We start from the raw sequence: 18,823 nt of genomic DNA, 5'->3' as shown, positions 1-18,823 counted from the left end.
CTATTGACTTCTGGTTTTGTCTTTGAATCTTATTAAACTCCTAAGCAGAATTCTTCAAATAACCACAAAATTAATTGCTCAACATGTCAACAAAATCTAATTGCTTGCATCAAGCCTTGATTTTATTATAGGTAATCTTTGACTTTGACCATAATTGAGCTCAAAATTTCTGTTGCTAAGCAAAACAGTTGTTAAGTGAATTTTGTCCCATTTTATGATCTTTCTTGCCATAGTTCATAAGTGAATCCCTGCAGCTATTTAGTTAGTGCCGCAATTGTTAAGTCAATCTGGCTTCCCCATTGATCTTGTTCTTCAGAAGGTTGCAAAAAGTGATGACATGACTCTGGGACACTGCAACCATCATAAAAACATGCCAGTTGCCAAATGTTCGAATTTTGATTATGTGACCATGGGGATGCTGCAATGGTTGTAAGTGTGAAAAATGGTCATAAGTCACTTTTTTCAGTGCCATTGTAAATTCAAACAGTCATTAAATGAATGGTTGTAAAACTGAGCACTTCCTGCATTTTCTTTGGGTTTCTCCTGTAACTTATGTTAGAAAAAAGAAAACTACATTATCTTAAGGCTAGAATTAGTGGCACTTAACATAAGAAGGATATAAAAGGTACAGATATTACCATATTTAGTTCAAATTGATTTACACACAAAGGACGAGTAGTTCACCACTTAGGCTGAATTCCAAAAAGTTAACCCAAGTTAGATATGGCCAGTATTTAACGAGAGACTAAACTGTAGACTAGGGGAAGTTATCCCCCTGCTGCCTCTCCCTCTTCCAAAGTCCTGGAGAAAAGCAGTGGCGATTTATATCTGTAATTGTTGTTAAGAAAACAATATAGAACTCTCCATTTAAAATCCAGTTCAGTTCCAGGGAAAGTTTATCTTATAATTTTCACATTTGAAATGTCCCAATAAATTAGTCCAAACATTTTCCAGTTGTCACCTTCATTTTGAATACTGTATCAGTTTCAGGTAACTGGAATTTAAAAACACATTAGGATTGGTCAAAGATCAAAATTTGAAGGGGAAATGAGTTGCAGTACACGTGGACACACATGTAACACATGTTGGCAATTCTAAAAAAAGCTGTACCTTTGCTGAACTTTCTGCACTCAAAAAAAAAAAAATGCCCTTGATTTGATGATAGATGTTTTGTATGTGTCCATACAGCCCTTCAAATCTGGAAGTCTCTGACACCTTCTTTACCGTATCTGAAAGTGATTTCCTTTATAAGGTGGGGATAGCATATAGATTGAAGCAAAGTTATTCCAGTTTCTGTCACTTTACTATAACTATTCTTTACAAGATTATTTTGTTTCTTATATCCCATACAGGAGACATAGAGAACAAGTTTGGTGTAGTGGTTAAGAATCAAGCTAGAAACTGGGAGATTGCAAATTTTAGTCCTGCAGTGGATACAAAGACAGCTGGGTGACTTTGGACCAGTCATTCCCTGTCAGTCTTTAGAAGCAGACAATGGCAAATCACTTCTGAAAAATCTTGACAGAAACAGCAGGGACTAGTCCAGGCAATCATCAAACGTCCAAAACTGACTTGGAGGCTGATCATCATCACACCCCAAATAGAATCTCAACTGTTTTATCTTAACAAGATTTGTAATCCTTTTACTAGTCCACATTTGTTCAACTCTCCATGAATACTATTATAAGTCATTTGTTGTACTTTTAGGCTCTGGAAGAAAAATAAAGAGAATTTTATCAACTTACACACCAGAAGTGTTTAAATAAATTGTTCCTATTCATCTAAATCATAAGATAATAAAAGGAAGGTTAACAGATCAATATTTTTATTAATTAATTTCCCCCTGTTGTATTTCTTTCACTTTTTTGGTAAAGCACTATTATTAATTAAAAAGCAATAGATAAATATGATCAACAAATATACCTGTTAAAGGCAGATGAAAGATATTTATGACTAAAATCTCAGGTTTTGCCTTATGCTAATTTAAGCAAACCCTTCAACTGGAAAAATGAATCATAAACATGTCATTGTGGTTATTTTCCCTCTTGTGTAGAGCAAGCAGTCTTTTGATCACTAACAATTAAGCAGTCAGTTTTTAATCTATTATTTATCCCTGGTTCTCCTCTCACTTGCATTTGATTCCTCTAAGGAGTACATGGAAAAAGATTATTTTGCTTATAAAATTTAAGGAGATTTTAGTTCCGTATTTTTCCTTGAATATATTGCATTTTCCATTCTACTTTGTAAATGATTATTAATGCGAATCACAGCCAGGTTATTTTCTCCTGATGAGAATTATGATAGAAAAATTATCGTTGATTACAGCTGAAAAAACTATTTAGATTATTTTGGCTATATTTGATTGATGTGGCAAATTCTCTATTCTTCAAATGAAAAAAATCATTTTAAAGGGTGGGCTTTATTTTTAAGAGGAGGTCTGGATAGCATAAAGACTTGTTTTAATTACATTTGGTCCTTCTCACAATCTACGTACAGACAGGATATATACACATATAAACCATCTTCTTTCAGATTGTCCTTATTATATATTAAAATAACCTTGGTCTTTGATTCTCACACCAAAGATAGCCAGTAACATATCTGAACAAAAGCAAACACAACCAGAGGAAACAAAAGGAACTCTTAATTTTGAATACCCTGCTGGGATAGCTGTAGCTGAGGTTTTTTTTAATTTTGAGGACTCCTGACTAGATAAGGGAGTTTTAAAGACAAGAATCTCTGCCCTGTCTAATAAGAGGAATAAGATGGGAAAGAGAGGGAGGGAGGAAGTTAGGAGTTTCTTTGTTCCCTGAAAGTTTTGGCTAAAGGCCACCCATAAGGGAAGTGAGAGTCATAAAACAGATGCCACATGATTGGCCTGAGGAATCTAGAACCAAGATCCCATACATATTTGTAATAAAATTAAACAATATCCTTGAAAGAACTGGATCTGCTGAGGTAAGGGGCATTTATTTAGTTAAATAAGGGATTGTTTATTTCAGTTCAATGCTGCTTGCTCAAATCTAGATAATGTTATAGTTTGTTATCTGTTTGTTTTTCAGATTTTTTCAGCTGCTATCATCTGCAGTGATTTCAGCCTTATACTACTTCTAGCAACTGAACTATTCTCTGAAAACCTTTGCTATTTTTATTATTTATTTATTAATGTTTATATTTTAAGGGACGTGGTGGCTAAGACGCTGAGCTTGTCGATCGAAAGGTCGACAGTTCAACGGTTCGAATCCCTAGTGCTGTGTAACGGGGTGAGCTCCTGTTACTTGTCCCAGCTTCTGCCAATCAGCAGTTCGAAAGCACGTAAAAAATGCAAGTAGAAAAATAGGGACTACCTTTGGTGGGAAGGTAACAGCGTTCCGTGCGCCTTTGGTATTTAGTCATGCCGGTCACATGACCACAGAGACGTCTTCAGACAGTGCTGGCTCTTCGGCTTTGAAACAGAAATGAGCACCTCCCCCTAGAGTCAGGAACGACTAGCACAAATGTGCGAGGGGAACTTTTACCTTTACCTCATATTTTATTAAAATATAAACATTCTTTTCTTGATTATTTCAAAATGACTTGGAATTGATAATCTGGTAAGTGAGGAAAACTGTGGCATTCATTTAAGGGCTTATTCCTAGAGAAGAAAGATATTTTTTCTGCCCCATCCAGATATTGGTTGAATGAGGTATCTTCCTATTCAAAAATAGATGATAACAGCATAAACCCCTGTTCTTTCACTGGTGGGAATAGTTATACCTGGGCAACCTGGAACTCTGATAGGGGGAAGTGCAAAGTTGGAAACCCCAGAAACAGGTCTGCCAGGCTGGTGTAGATATTGCTGATATGTACCTCTCCACCTTTTCCTTGTTTACAGCTTCAAAGGAAATCAAAATGGACTCAGGCTTGCATTGATTTATAAGTATATTTAGAACAACTATACCTGAATCAGAAATACATATAGCGGGTAAGGACATGCTCTGGTGCTCTGTGTGCTTGCTTAGTCTGTTACCAAGCAGAAGTACCTAGTAAGCAACCTCAAAGCTTCTGCTTCTTCATTCTCTTTAATGGTTACTGTAAAAATGAACCACTCTCAATAAATGTTTTTTTTGTAAAGCTCCATACATTGTCACACTATTTTTATTCTGCCATACTATAAATATTGAAAAAAATTGCAACCATCATGTGTGCTATCACTTTTATCAATAAATATCTCTCTCTAACATACCTGGCCAACAGGGTTAGAGTTTTCTGCAAGTATTTAACCAAATGAAGAAAAGGGTGTCAGCAAGTAAATTCCTACACTCAGAATTTCTATAAACTCAGAATCAAAATCTGAATTATTTTGGACTTATTTATCAAAATGAAGATGCACAATCACTTTCTGTGCCAACATACAAATGACAAGGACCCAAGACCTGTAACAGAAGCCCAACGATGTTTATGGCAGAAAAAGAACTCAAGGCAGAGTACTAGATCCATAGTCATAGCCCTGTCAGATGATGTCTGTCTATGTCTGCCTGCCTGTCTGCCTGCCTGCCTGCCTCTTACCTACCTTTTTAAAGGCTTTTATGGTTGAGTGCTCATCATGAATGTCATATGCTCTGCCTTAAGCAGACCTTTCTATCAGCTTCAATCTCCCCACCTCAGTTCAGCTACTATCTGCTATACAGGTATTGTTATCCTATTTTAACCATGCTTGCCAAAAGATGATTACACATTTTATGTATATTGCAATATTTGTTTTGCTTTTTATTAGGATTAATGCCAGTAACTTGTGTTTTAAAGTTCATAATTTTGTATCTTTTTACTAATTGTGCAATGATTGCAGTAAGGATATTTCACTGTGCCCTTAAGACCTTGCTGTTCCGCCAGGCCGGGCTATCAATGTAATGATTTTAAATTGGATGTTTTAAATTTTGGGGGTTTTTAATATTGAGCTGAAATTATTTATTAATTTTAAATTATTTTAATTGTTGTTTGTCTTTGTGCTTTTAATAGGCTGTACACCGCCCTGAGTCCTTTGGGAGAAATAAAATTATTATTATTATTATTATTATTATTATTATTATTATTATTATTATTATTAGTAGTAGTAGTAGTAGTAGTAGTAGTAGTATATATAGAAAAAAGATTGCTATAATTAATATTATTATACAATACAAATACATGGTGAGAATTGTCCATAGGTTTAAAGCGAACTATGTCCGTGTACAGAGAAAGAAATTAATATCATGAAACACTGCTGATTCCTTCTTTGCTTTCTTGCCAGCCAGCAAGTCTAGGTTACGGGATCAAAGATATCATTTCATTTTAGCACTAAGAAAAGAAGTAGCGGAGAAAGCTCATATTACCATGATTTCATCCCATGAATTCAGAACTCTGTGAACTCTGCAAACTAAGGTTTCATTCAGGGGATCTACAGTCGCCTTCACAAATAATAGACCCTGAAATAATACAGCATACAATTTGCTAGAAACACAGTATTTTATTTTACCGGTAATCTCTATGCAACATTGCTATTCTTGAGTCACCACTCAAAACTAAGTTTACACTACATGGAATTAACTAATCTGTTCTAATCTGATAGGTAGAAGCAATAGCATCCTTAAATTTAGCTTTTTCTAAATACAGAGTTTATGCTATGTAATGGATAAGAAGTTGAGGCGTAGAAAAATTTAATGAGAGCTGTTGAAGATATATACAAATATATTTTTGTGACTTTTATATATGTGTCTTTAATGTATAGATATTTGAAAAAAAGAAACAAACAGCAAATGTACTAATAAAAATCATATATAGGTAAGATCTGCACACAAAAGCATATTCTGCACACAATTCCACTCTAATACTCCCTAAATTCCATTGCTTTGGAAAGGAACAGAAGGTTGCTATTTTCAAGATACAGTGCTATATAATATAAAGGATACTCTTGGAAATGCTGTGAAATTCTCCACTGTCCTTAGTCCAATATTATGGTGTGCTAGGTCAGGGTATTTTTGCTCTTCAAAATGTCTCTCAGGGAATGTCTTTTGCCTCCGCCATTCTTTTTCTTTTCTGAAAATACTCCTCTAATTTAATTCGTTTGCTCTGGTTCCTGCATGGTTTGTGAACAGTGCCTCAAACAGTCCAAATGTTTCAGCTCTCTGGAGCCGTTTTTCATTCCTGGGCAGTTGTCAACTCTGACAAGTTCTTAGTAACCCAATCTTTAAAAGGGCATGAAGAGGCAGAACCTTGAAACCTAATACAGCTAGAAGTCAGCTGGCATGAAGGAAGGAGCCACAGTTGCACCCAAATCCTGACCAATGAGAAAATGCCTTGTCAGAAATGACAAGCATTGTCAGTCCTTCTCCAGCAACAACTTCTTGTCTGAAGCTCAGACAGCTCATTTGAGGCATCCCAGGATTTTCAAGCATGAGAAGTACCCAGTCACTGAAAACCTATGGGACAAGTTTCTATTTCAACACATGAGCATAGAGCTACCATCTTGGGCTATCATGTTATACCTTCAAGAAATTAGGACACAGGCTTTGGTTCCATTTCTTTTCAATTTAGTAGGGCAAAGGTCTCTTTCAGGACCCTTTCAGTTTCTCAGGAACTCAGTTCTATGAAGTCTTCATATGAAACAAAGTCACAGAAGGAAAATACCACTTTTGTTTCCTAACGTTTTCAGTATCAAGTAAGTACTATTAAAATGACCTCTATTTCAAGTCAGTATTCTCTAAAGTGCAATCAAAAGGAAGGAACTGAAATATAGTCTAGCAAAGGAACATGATAGTACATTACAGAATGCAATTTGGCAGTATAAGTCATAAAGAAGCCCGTAGAATTCCACAGAACATTTTAATTTTCAAGTACGTTGGAAAGGCCAGAAAAGAGAACAGATAGAATAAGAGCCTTAATGGAAGCACATATTTTTGGCATTTCTGGCTATGATAATAAAATTGTAACAAGTATATAGTATATCCTTGCTTTGTTTTTTTTCCTTTTTTCCAATCCCTTTTCTTTTTCTTATGTCTTTTGGCCTGCAAGTCTGAATGAGGGGATTGTCATTGCTGATCTTTAAAAAAATCCACTAGGAGTCTTTTTCAGCTATAAAGAGGTCAAGTCTCTATTAATTCTAGTTCAGCTTTTTGTAACTCTATATCCATGTAGTTTTCTGTTTGTATGGAAGTGATTTGCCTCTGCCTTCTTGCAGGACATGCCTCAACTTCTCATTCTTACGTTCTTTATATTCCTAGAGGCTTCTCATTCTGGTATTCACCAGACTCAGCCCTGCTTAATTTTTAAGATCAGTCAAAATCAGTCAGATGAAGCATTGGTAAATCCTTTTGTACTTGTAGAACATTTTACAAAATGAACATAAATCTCAGATTTCTCTTTTCAGAACTGTTTGTAATGGAAGTCCAAAAACACTCAAGATGATTATCTTTAGGATTAGATTACCCAATAAACAAGTAATCATTTTATCATTATATTTTATGAAGGAAAGGGAAAAGAAAATGAATACAAAAAAGGGGGGAAAGAAGCAAAAATGGATTTCTATTTTTCTTCATAAAATGAAGAAAAAAATAAATTGACTGCATAAATGGTAAAAAGAGCTTTATAAATAGATTTGGTAAACAGGATTTCATAAATAGACTTGGTTGGCATAAATCTGCTCATGCTTTTTCCTGCTGTCCAAAATAAAATGCCATGTTTTCATCCTAGAGGCAATGTGATTGCATTTCATAGCTGGATGGGTAGCCATCACCATATAATTGATGGAACATTCTTTAGGGAAGCTGGAGATGTAAATCAGTCTACTTTTTCCAACTCCATAAGGTAATTTTGATGGTGCTCATACTGGTGTGCTGTTTAAAATGAGGTCCATTGCCATCAGGTAAGGGAGGCTTCAAACTATTTTGAACTTAATCGGATTTTTTGAACTGGATCAATTGTAATTTTAATATCTAAATAATTTTTAAAAACATTTAAAAAGTTTTTAAAGGCATAGGTACTGCTGTTATTTTTGTTAGAATCACATTGCACCAGCAAGAGAACCAAGCTGCACAGAAAAATAAACTGAACCCATTTTAGGTCTAAATTAGATAAATGCATCTAAATGCTTTATATATTTACACTGCTATTTTTAAAAATTGAAATAGCAGCATAGGAGGAATCAACAGAAGAACTACATTGCACAGGGGTGAAATATCTTTGTCAAGTTTCGAGGTCATCTCAAATAAATTGCATTTCAAACAAAGTCTTTGAAGAAAAACTCCTATTTATTAAGCACGACCTTCTAAACCCGACTCCAATTGAAGCCAACACTGACTTCCAGCCCCCAAACCCTCCCTTTCCGTTCCCCACTCCCCTGCACTCATGGGCCATCTTCCAAGTCATTCTACCCCTAATCTACTCCAGCTCAAAGGAATTTCCCCCCTCCCATCCCATCTCCTAGGGGATATTATCTCCAGGGAAAATAAGTAGGTGAAAAGTCAAACGTCCCTTTCCAGACGCCTTCGCTTCTCCTTCTTATGTCAGCACTAGAGTAAATGCAGGTTGAAGTGCTGACCATCTTCCCATCCCTGGGAGGAATGCTATCACTGGGGTGAATCATTAAACTTCACCAGCATCGTGATCCTAATCCAGTTTAAAAACAGATATACCAAATGCGTTACAGGCAAGTTTCATCTTAATGAGTTTTTTAAATAAAGAACTAATCAAGAATATAAGCATGTGGTTACTAGTAAGCTTTCAGGAGAGGTTTTTTTATGGCAAATGCATTAGGTTAGATGTATTTTTCTAACATTAGTAACAATTTTTAATATTAAATCACAATCCATTCTTTTGCTATACACATATTTGGATGGATGGATGGATGGATGGATGGATGGATGGATGGATGGATGGATGGACGGATAGACAGACAGACAGACAGACAGATCGATCAATCACCTGGGAAAGCAATTCTGAGGACTGAAGATAGTTCAGTGAATAAATTGGGTCCACAAATTCCTCTCTGGGTTAAGGAGAGTACTAAGCATCCTCTTTAAAGTGTTCTTTAAAGACACTCCCCACAATGAGACCATAAAACAGGGGTTTCTAGCAGGTTTTAGGGTTGTGGTACCAGGATAATTAGCTTTGTCCAAGTCACATTTTGGAACCTTCAAACAGACACACTGGGTTCACCCACTTCCTCTCTTACTAGAAAACTGGTTTTTAAATTCCTTTTTAGATTTCAAGAACTTTTAGAAGAACAAGTGACTTTTCCTCAACTCTCAGCAAAAGAAGTTTCATGTAAGTTTAAGAAGCTAAAGAAAACTTTTTAAATTTGGAAATAAACAGCAAATGTGATTAGAACACTGATTTTTGAAAGTTCTGAATTACTATGGTTGACTGCAAATAAGATCTTGAAATAATTATAAGAATATTTTTTGTAGTTTGTTTAAAAATGTATTCAAAACATATGAAGATTTTGAATTTAAGGATAAGAAATCATTCCTTAGGGAAGTGTTGTAGATTAAAGAAAAACATAACAGGAGACCTTGAAGGCTGGTTACTAGAGGCAACCAGAAAGATCTAGATTATAATAAAAAGAGAAGGCCCATTATTACAGAATGGAACAAGTATTTTAATTCTGGAAAAATTCAAGGAAATTCAGCAACAATATACTTTTAAGCTTGACTATTATTATAAAGATGGATTCAAAAGAAGAAATAGAAGAGGATACACCTAGAATAAGACTGTTTTGGCTATGGATTTAAAATTGACAGGATACAAGAATGGCATTGAAAAAGGTGTTATACAAGACTTACAAATGAAAGTAGCTGATGTTTTAATAGCTAAAAAGAACACACAAATAATAAATCAGAAGAGTGATTTGAATGTGTAGATTTCAACGCAGAAGAGCAACTTGAATAACTTGCTAATTTTGGACTTAGATATGTGTTATATTTATGAAGGAGAAAAGATAGAATGAAAAGTAATTAGCTTTGGGACATGACTTAAAAGGAATAAACATTAAGATTTTCTTAATTTGAATTAGTTTTTAATTTTTGTATTTTTAAACTTCAATAATAATTATATAAAAAATAGGTACATAACCTATGGAAAACTTAAAATCATGACTCAAAGCATATTAAAAAATCTAAAGAATGTATATGTTCTCTGGCAATTATTTGATACTTTGAAGATCCTATTTTTTAGAACCCCCATTTTAGAGTCTAAAGTTATAAAAAAATCCAACACAGACACACATAGAATACTGAAGTACTGTTTAGAATTATCAAAGTAACAAGCTTCAAATTCTGTATACTTTTGCTTCTTGACTACATAATGAAATAAACCTAGCTGCTTCCTCAGGTTTAACATCCTTACTCTGAGTAGACCAATAATCTAATATATTGTTTCTCAATGACTTCATCTATGCCAGCTGTTCCACCTAGTCATTTCCTCAGGAGTGACTTATAAATTTCTCATAGCATTACCTCAATCATCACTGAAGCAATGTGAAGCCTGTCCTCATTATTACTATTATGGGACAATGAGTATTGGATCATTCTAGGGAAAAAAAAACTCATTTATGAAGAGTTGAGCTTGAATTGTCCTCATTTGCTGAATTACAACTTATCCCAGATCTATTTACAGGGAAGTGATAGCTATAACATGATGTCATTCGTAAAGGACAAGATGTAAAGCGTTCCTTACAGTCTATATATTGCAGAAAGCCATCATATTATAGGCTCTCAAGGAAATTACTCAACTATCGAATCAGCATCCCTTACAACAATCAAAAAATAATCATCAATGCCATATGTACTTTCAAACCTCAATTTCGTCAGAACTTTGCTAATATAACAAAATTACACTATAGCAAACCTCCTTCTAGAAACTGATTTATCCAAGCTTCTATAAGAATCTATTTACCACACTGGAAGACCTGTGCCTCTAGTGTGATATATCCCTCATTTACAAGTGATGCTCTATAGATATTACATAAAATAAATAGGCCAGAGTTTGTGCAAAAGAATGGACACAAATTTGGAACCAGAACTCAAAGTGATGACAAAGTAATAATAGATCATTTTAACCTCACAGGATGTTCTATTATGATCTGAAAGTAACAGTTTTGGAGAAAAAGAAACTTTGCCAGTATAATTGAGTGAAATATATTGATATATACATCAATATATTTCAGCTAATTTTAGAAATTCTGAACAAAAAGAATAGAAAGACTACAGTAGAGGGGTAGTATTCTTAGGAAATAAAGCAAAATAGTTAAGAGACTAATGAAAGGTTTTAAAAGACAGAATGTTCAAGCTTTTATCCTCACATAGCATCAGTGCACAAATGAATATGCAGTACACTTTTCATTTTTCATACCCCGATGCATAAAATATAAACTAGGCTTGCCTCCCCCCCTTTTTTTATACTAAAGTTTCTCAGAATCTTCTGCCCTAAAATTCATTGTTCTTACCCTTGCATTTAAATGTGCACCAAAACAGATTTAAGTAATTTCATGGTTTCATTAATGGTTTTGTGGAAGATGTGGAGACAGAGCTAGGCAAATTTCACCTCATTATGAGAAACTCCAAAGATAACATAAGTATTCCCAATACTTGGAGGAGGGCCACAGAATTATGATTAACTAATAAAAGCTCTCAGTTCAGTCCTTACATCTCCAAATAGGCCTGGGAGAGATTTTTGTCTGAAATTTGTGACCTAAGATCAACAATGGTACACAATCCTGACCTAGACAGACCAGTAGTCTAATATTCCAAACTTGATAGCTTCCATTTGTCATCGTCTATTAACAATGCTGGATGGGATTCAAAGCATCCAATGCATCTGTACAACACAGCATTTAGGAAGTCTAAGGTAGTTTTTGTTTTCTTGACAGAGGTAGAAACTCAGAACAGAGATGGTGATGGGCGGGAGCTAATTAAAACTTGTTTCTTTCTTTGAAATTCTATTTTGGTTGAGTGTCAACTGAAAGTAGTCCTAGTACGTCTACATTAATAGACACCCATCAAAGAGGGATTAAAACAAGTACTGAGAATAATATTAAATCATCAAAGGACTGCAAACGGGGTTGCTGAGAAACACAAAATGTCTCTGATCAAAATCCACATTCAGAGGCAAAAAATAGAAATAGTAGCTTGTTAAGCATTTTTTGTAATCTAGTTGTGGAATGCTATATTAGCACTGGCTACAAAGATTATAAAGAGCAACCAGCAACATCAATGAATTACACACACGACTGCTGGGAATTGAACCACCTAATAATGTGTTGATTTTTAAAATACTATAGAAAATCAACCAGGGTGATTATTGCAAACTTCTCTTCCTTCTGTTAAGTGTCTATAGGTAGCTCCTGTTTTAGACAGAATGCTTGGTGATACAGATCCTTAACACTATATGACCTTCATCGGTCATGGCTATCATTTGCACATTTATCCCTTAAAACTCTGGTCAGTGGATTCAAGAGCTTTCTGGGACAACACAGTTGAATATAAAATCCAGAAACTTTGTATTAAAACTTTGGACCACTTTTGCCTGATGAGAATCCTTTGAGCTGTCTTTGAATAGAAACAAAGGAAAGGAAAAAAAAAGAAGAAGCTATCTAGAACACGAAGCCATAGCTCCCCTGCTGCAATGAGACAAATACTGTTAATAGATCAGGACAGCTGCTCTGCCTCCTCCACCACATGAGAGCACAGCCAGCATGCTTCATCACAGGAGCAAATCATCCTACATTCTCAGTGTCCCCAAACGTCTTTCTTCCCACTCTCTCGGTGGGCTGAAAATCATGCTCCCTTCTCTGCTCTTCTTCTGTCTCCATATCTGTATGTTAATAGAACAAACGCTGATGGTAGAGCTGACTGTGCATTGGAAACAACAATGGATCTAATACACATGTTAATGATGATGATGAAAATAGCAAACTTCAACCCCTCCACAAGCCTCTTACTCTGCATTTTCAATTAAATTTTGAATCAGTAAACATCAGTTACTTCTTTGTTTCACTTTTTAATCCTCTGCTCTACAGCTGTCTTTTTCCTGCTGCTCCCCCTCCAAGCACCCACATTTTAAAGCCAGAATATGCTATTTCTAGGAATTTATCCTGGAGTACCGAATGGACGTCCAGAAAGAATGCTCACCTGGGCATGAACCATCTCGTGGAATCATGAAGACTGCACAATCCCAGTGGATGACCTTCTGCCCCTCTCTCCAGTAGCATTACAGATCAGTGAAGCCTGGGGCCACAGCATGCTGCAGTCCGTCTTGTGTAGGTGGAGGGTCGGAAGGAAAAATTACTGCTTCAGCCATACAGGCTCTTCCAAATCCACAGGGAGAATGCTTTCATTCAGCATTAATCCAACACCGTCTATATACCGCCCCGCCTGACTGACAGGCAGTGAAGGTTAAGGCCCGAGAGTGAATTCCAATTATTTCCATCCCTTCCGCCTCCCCCTCTGACTGTCCAGCGAGATGGATGATTCTGTCTTGGTAATTCCCTCTGTCACTCTCTTCCAAGAAAGCCTGGCAGGTCATCAAAGAAGAGATTAGTGAGATAATGAAAATGCCCTTCTTTGGAGCATTCCTAATTCCATTGCTGAGATTTGAGCACTGACATCCTCCCTGGATGAGACAGATGCTTCAATTATCTAGTATTTGGTTTGATCTCAGTATGGAGAAATCTTTATTCCTCACAACTGTACAAATTCTTCCTACAGGCTGCAGCATCATCTGCTGGCATCAGACAGAAATGCTGCACAATTTCTCTCACTGAAAATCTATTGATGTTAAAATCCATCTTTTCCTCATATATTTTCAACACACACATATAACTGCAACCATATATGAGGCAAGAATCCTGAAAAGCATCAGTCAATAATCTGTGGGTCTTAATCTCATAATATATGACCTGTGTATGAATAGATTCTTAATATTATTACTGTAGAAAGGCTGTATTCCAGTAAAAAGATGTAACGAACTTTTTCTAATTTAAAAGCCCAGTCATAAAACATAATTTATTATTTATGTCATTCAATTTATATAGGTGGCCACCTCATCGAAGCAACTCTGGGTAGAGAACAAAGTTTAGAAACAACAATGTAAATAACAATACCCAAACAAACCACACCATCAAAACAAAAGAACGACAAATTAATGGAAGAGTAATACCTACAGAACGTAACAAACCATGTAGGCTCCATCACCCTCCTGACCCCCATTTGACCCTACGGACCAACAGCCAGGTCTTTAATGATTTCTGAACTGAGCTAGCAGAGTTGGGGTCAATTTGACCTCAGGAGGTAAAGGGAAGATGCCATGACAGAGAAGGCATGCTTCCCGAGTCCTGTGAGATAGAATTCTTTTATTTGACAGGATTTGGAGTATGTCCTTCTTGATGGGGTAGATAGAGGCAAATGGAAAGAGGCAGTCTCTCAAGTAGCCTGGCTCATTCCATTCAAGTCTGCAGGACTTGATAAGTGACAAGAAGAATCTTGAATTGCACCCAGAAACCTACTGAGAGCCAATGCAGTATGTGAAGCAAAGGTATCACATCAGCATATCAGAAGATGCCCATAATAGCTCATGCTGCTGTATTCTGGAGCAATTGCAACTTTCCAATGTTCTTCAAGGGCAGCTCCATGGACAGCGCATTGCAGTAATCCACATAGGAGGTGACCAAAACATGAGTGCCTGTGTGCAGAGCCTCCTATAATTAGTCTTTATACAATACCATCAAGTATTATATAAACAAGTATTTATATAATACCATCAGTGTATTTGATTCTTTACAACAACAGCAAAGCACATCCAAGGAATTTAACAAGAGAAGGATAAGAACAGCTGTTGAAATGTCTAAGAATGCAGCATTCTAGTGGTAGAACAAGCAAGCAGTTATTGTACAACAAAAAAGTAGAACATGAATCCACCCTCCTGTTTAGGTTTGCGTTTTAAGAGCCACATTGCCATTAATTCTGGAGAAAATATATAGTGATTATGATTAGATTTCATGATTTTTTATTTTTATGTATTTATTTTTAGCAATTTATCCATTATCTTTTTAAAATCCATGTAAATTGGTAGCCACATCTAGATTTTATGGTGAGAAATTTCAATGGTAAGCTAGTTGATGTATTAAGAATGGCTGGTTTCTAAATTGTTTAGAATTTCCTGAACAGCTTCATTAAAAGTTTCTGGACTCATTGCAGAAGAGAAACAAGAAATTTCTTCCTCTTCTCATTCTCTATGGCAATTGTTAACTTTTTTACTCCCAGAACCTCTGACAACTTTTTAAAATTATGGAGGAGCCCAAAGATCCTTTTCTTTGTATGTTATTATTGATATTTATCATATTAATAAATTAAAATATTAAACTTTTGCTACTGCTACTGCTTTTCACTATTGTTTGATGGATTTTAATTTTCCATTATTTTTCAGTCAAGGCTGTCAAACAATTTTGATCTTGTGGAACCCCGAGATGGTCTTGAGGTACCAGGAATCCTAGGACTACACTTTAAGAAACAGTGCTCTATGACATACATAATTTTATATGCTTGGTTTGCATCCTCCTTATTCACTTTGGGAAAAGATCTTAACTGTGATAATCACTCATTATGTAATTATGTAACATTATGTAAATGTTCAAACAATTTTATTTATGATTTTCCAACTCTAGAATACTCTTTTTACATCATTATATGTTCCCAGTAGTTTATTATTAAGTAGATATATCTGGCTGCCCAACTCACACATGGTAACTCTGGGTTACCCATCCAACCCTGAGTGCAACAAAATAAAACCCCAGAAACTCCCACCCACAATCAATCATTCCCAATTAATTCTTATTCACTATGAATCAGTCCTACCTTTATAAACACTGGTCCAGTTTACATGACATGGTGACTCAGTGTTTTTCCTATCTCTGTTAATTCACTTGCTTTCATCCTGGAAGATTGTGACTGGAGGAGAGAAGAAGAGTATGTGGAAGAGCTAAATGGAATGAGATTATTTAGAGTTAGGGAGAAGGAGGGGCATACAGGAGAATGGTCAGTGCAGGAGGAAAAGAAGGAGAGAAAACAAGGAAGAATGATTCAGACCTGATATTGAGTGAAAGTAACGACCATCTGATTCTGAGATAATGATAGAAGCATCTGTCAAAGTCCAGTTGCTGGTAAAAAAGTTGGCAGACGTTAGGTTGGCAGCAGCTGGAACTACAGAGAGGTGGAAATAGAGAGCAGGAAGTTGGACAGAAAAGTAAAAAGCATGCAGTGTTTATTGCCCTCCTTCAGGCTTTTGATTAGAACCAAACAAAAAGCAGCAGTTATAAGTCTTAGTAATTGTCCATAAATCAGTCAACCACAATAGCAATAAATGAAATACGTCTCTGAATGGAAGTTATGGATAGGCACAGGCTTGCATTCAGCAAAATACAGTGCTCTTGCCTACAACATATTAGTGGAGTCCTGATCAAGCTTTTGACTGAAAACAGATGAAGACAAAAAGGCTGAGTTACCCAAGGCAGAGTCAGTGCCTATAAAATCCACCCCAAAGATAAAACTGGAAGTCCACCACAGAGGAATGAAGAAGCAGCAGAGCATAAAGGAAGGTCAAATTACAATATAGTATACGAATTCCAGCAAATATTTTACTTTGAAATGAGATTCATATGTATAAGAGCATTTATGGCAGCAAAACCCTTCTCTGCTTTCTTAATGCTGTTATGATGAAGGAGACTGGAAGCTTGCCATTTTCCTAAAGGCAGGACCGTATGCATATGTTAGTGGGTTTTTTTGATGACTGCTGTTTGACTTCTTAATGCAAGAAATAACTCAATAACTCATGGGCAGCAGGGTGGGTGGGTGGGTTCCTGTTAGACTTGGTGTTTATTTTAGGGTATGTGCCATATGATACGATATGATATATCAGTTCTTTGGCCATCAGTCTTTAAAATAGGATATGTAAAATGCTGAATTGTTATGGTTGGATCATTTTTGGGTTATGTTGCACATCATTGGCTTCCTGGATCTCTGTAAGAATGAAGAACATGTTAGGATGTTCCACCCAAGTGCCTGATGGGTAGAATTGAGTTTTAAAACTTTTAAAAGTACTTGGGAGTTTCCCAGTGATGTAGAAGGTATTTTCTCTCTCACATATCTGATTGATTCTAACAAAAGGAGATTACAATAGTGAATGAGATTGCTCTGGTTGGGTTCTCTCCAGTCCAAAGATTTGCCAGATTCTTTGTATATAAATTCATCCACTTATTTAGACCTTGATGCAATTTCATGTCATCTGGAATTCTTCTGAACCCTATGGAGCCTGAGGGTATGGTACGGTTCTCTGCACTATAAGTTCTGCCATGTTTGAGTTGAATTCATGATCAAATGGGCTCCTTGTGTGGCTAGATTTAAGAAGTTAAAAAATGTATATTTGAGAGAAGATAAGGTGCTATAAGTTTTAAACAAAGCACTAGTATGCCTTGTCTTGAAGAGGCCATCTCTAGATACAATTGTGTTAAGACAACTTTCTCCCAATCTCCAACTGAAGATTCTGGGGTAGGAAAAAAAAGGTAGCTATGGAGGATCATAGCTTCCAATCAGGATTCAGGACAGGTAATTGAGACAGAACGCATTGATCTGATGGAAGAGCTCTGTTGCCAGCTGGTAAAGGGAATTTACTTTTGAAACTTTCAGCAGCATTCAATATCACTGTCTGTGATCGCCTTTTTGGCTACTTCTGAAGATCAAGAGTGGAAGTATTGTTTGCAGTGGTTCTGTCCCTACCAAAATATTTAGTTCCAGTTGGTAACTATGATGGTGCAGTTGCAGCAGTCAAATTCTTGGCTGTTTTACAGGACGTGATGCTCTTGCATTGTTTAATATCTATTTAAAAACCCCATTAGGAGAGGACATCTAGTGGTCTGGGAAGGTATTGTAAACAATCTAATGCTAATGATGCAACACCTCCTCACAATGGACTGGAAATGCTGTAGTTTTTAACTGATGTGCGAAGCAGATGTCCCACAAAAAGCTCAAATTAAATCCTAGTAAATAAGAGTTTATGTTTATTTGGAAACACTGTGGCTATAATTCAATTCCAATGATAGCTTTAAGCAGATCAAGTTGCCCCTGAATGAGCACTTCTGTAATTGGTGGTCCTTCTGTATCTCCAACTGCTGCTAGAGCAGCAGGTACAAGCTGTGGCCAAAGAAACTTATGTCACTTTGGGCTCTTTTTAGACCATGAAGCCCTGGCAATACTGTAGTGACTTATATTGTCATCTCACATTTTAATTGCAGCATCACATTGAACATGGGGCTATTTTTGAAGATTACTTGAAAGCTGCAATTCACAAAAACAGCAGCTAGGTGCTGATGGAGCCATGTTGCTTTTTCAACTATTTCTTGGTTGTTGCACTATTTCCTATAAGCTTTTGAGCCCAATTCAAAGGGCTGGTTATTATATACAACAACTCATGTGGTGCATTGCCAAGGGACCATCTTCCTCAAAATGACTAGGGAGAACATAGAAAGAGGGGTTTCTTATGGTTCAAACCTCCATGAGGAACCCAAAGACAAGTGTGGTAGCACTGATGTTTTGCCTATCATATTTGCACCTGATCTTGTGCATAGCTGTCAACATCATGTTATATAGAATAGAATAGAATAGAATAGAATAGAATAGAATAGAATAGAATAGAATAGAATAGAATAGAATAGAATAGAATAGAATAACAGAGTTGGAAGGGACCTTGGAGGTCCTCCAGTCTAACCACCTGCCCAGGCAGGAAACCCTACACCACTTCAGACAAATGGTTATCCAACAAC

At 36.2% G+C, this 18,823-nt stretch overlaps 1 protein-coding gene across 2 annotated transcripts in view; it reads right to left on the bottom strand.

Annotated features, from left to right (window-relative positions):
• TMCC2 (transmembrane and coiled-coil domain family 2) overlaps window positions 1-18,823 on the bottom strand; it is a 61,577-nt gene that overhangs the window by 28,230 nt on the left and 14,524 nt on the right. Inside the window, exons 1-2 of one of the 2 annotated variants that reach the window (XM_070939780.1) lie at window positions 5,928-6,125; window positions 639-828 (exon numbers count right to left, since the gene is read on the bottom strand). The exons of the other annotated variant lie outside the window; for it this stretch is intronic. Coding sequence (XP_070795881.1) covers window positions 639-641 — 3 coding nt within the window. The 5' untranslated portion in view covers window positions 642-828; window positions 5,928-6,125. Of the gene's footprint in view, window positions 1-638; window positions 829-5,927; window positions 6,126-18,823 lie in introns of those variants that run through there. 2 annotated transcript variants of the gene reach the window in all.

This window comes from Pituophis catenifer, unplaced genomic scaffold (genome assembly GCF_029215685.1).
Source record: "Pituophis catenifer annectens isolate HBS135680 unplaced genomic scaffold, rPitCat1.0.hap2 SCAF_3, whole genome shotgun sequence".
NCBI lineage: Eukaryota > Metazoa > Chordata > Lepidosauria > Squamata > Colubridae > Pituophis > Pituophis catenifer.
Note: the sequence above shows the minus strand (reverse complement) of the source record. Positions and strands in the feature narration are given on the sequence as shown.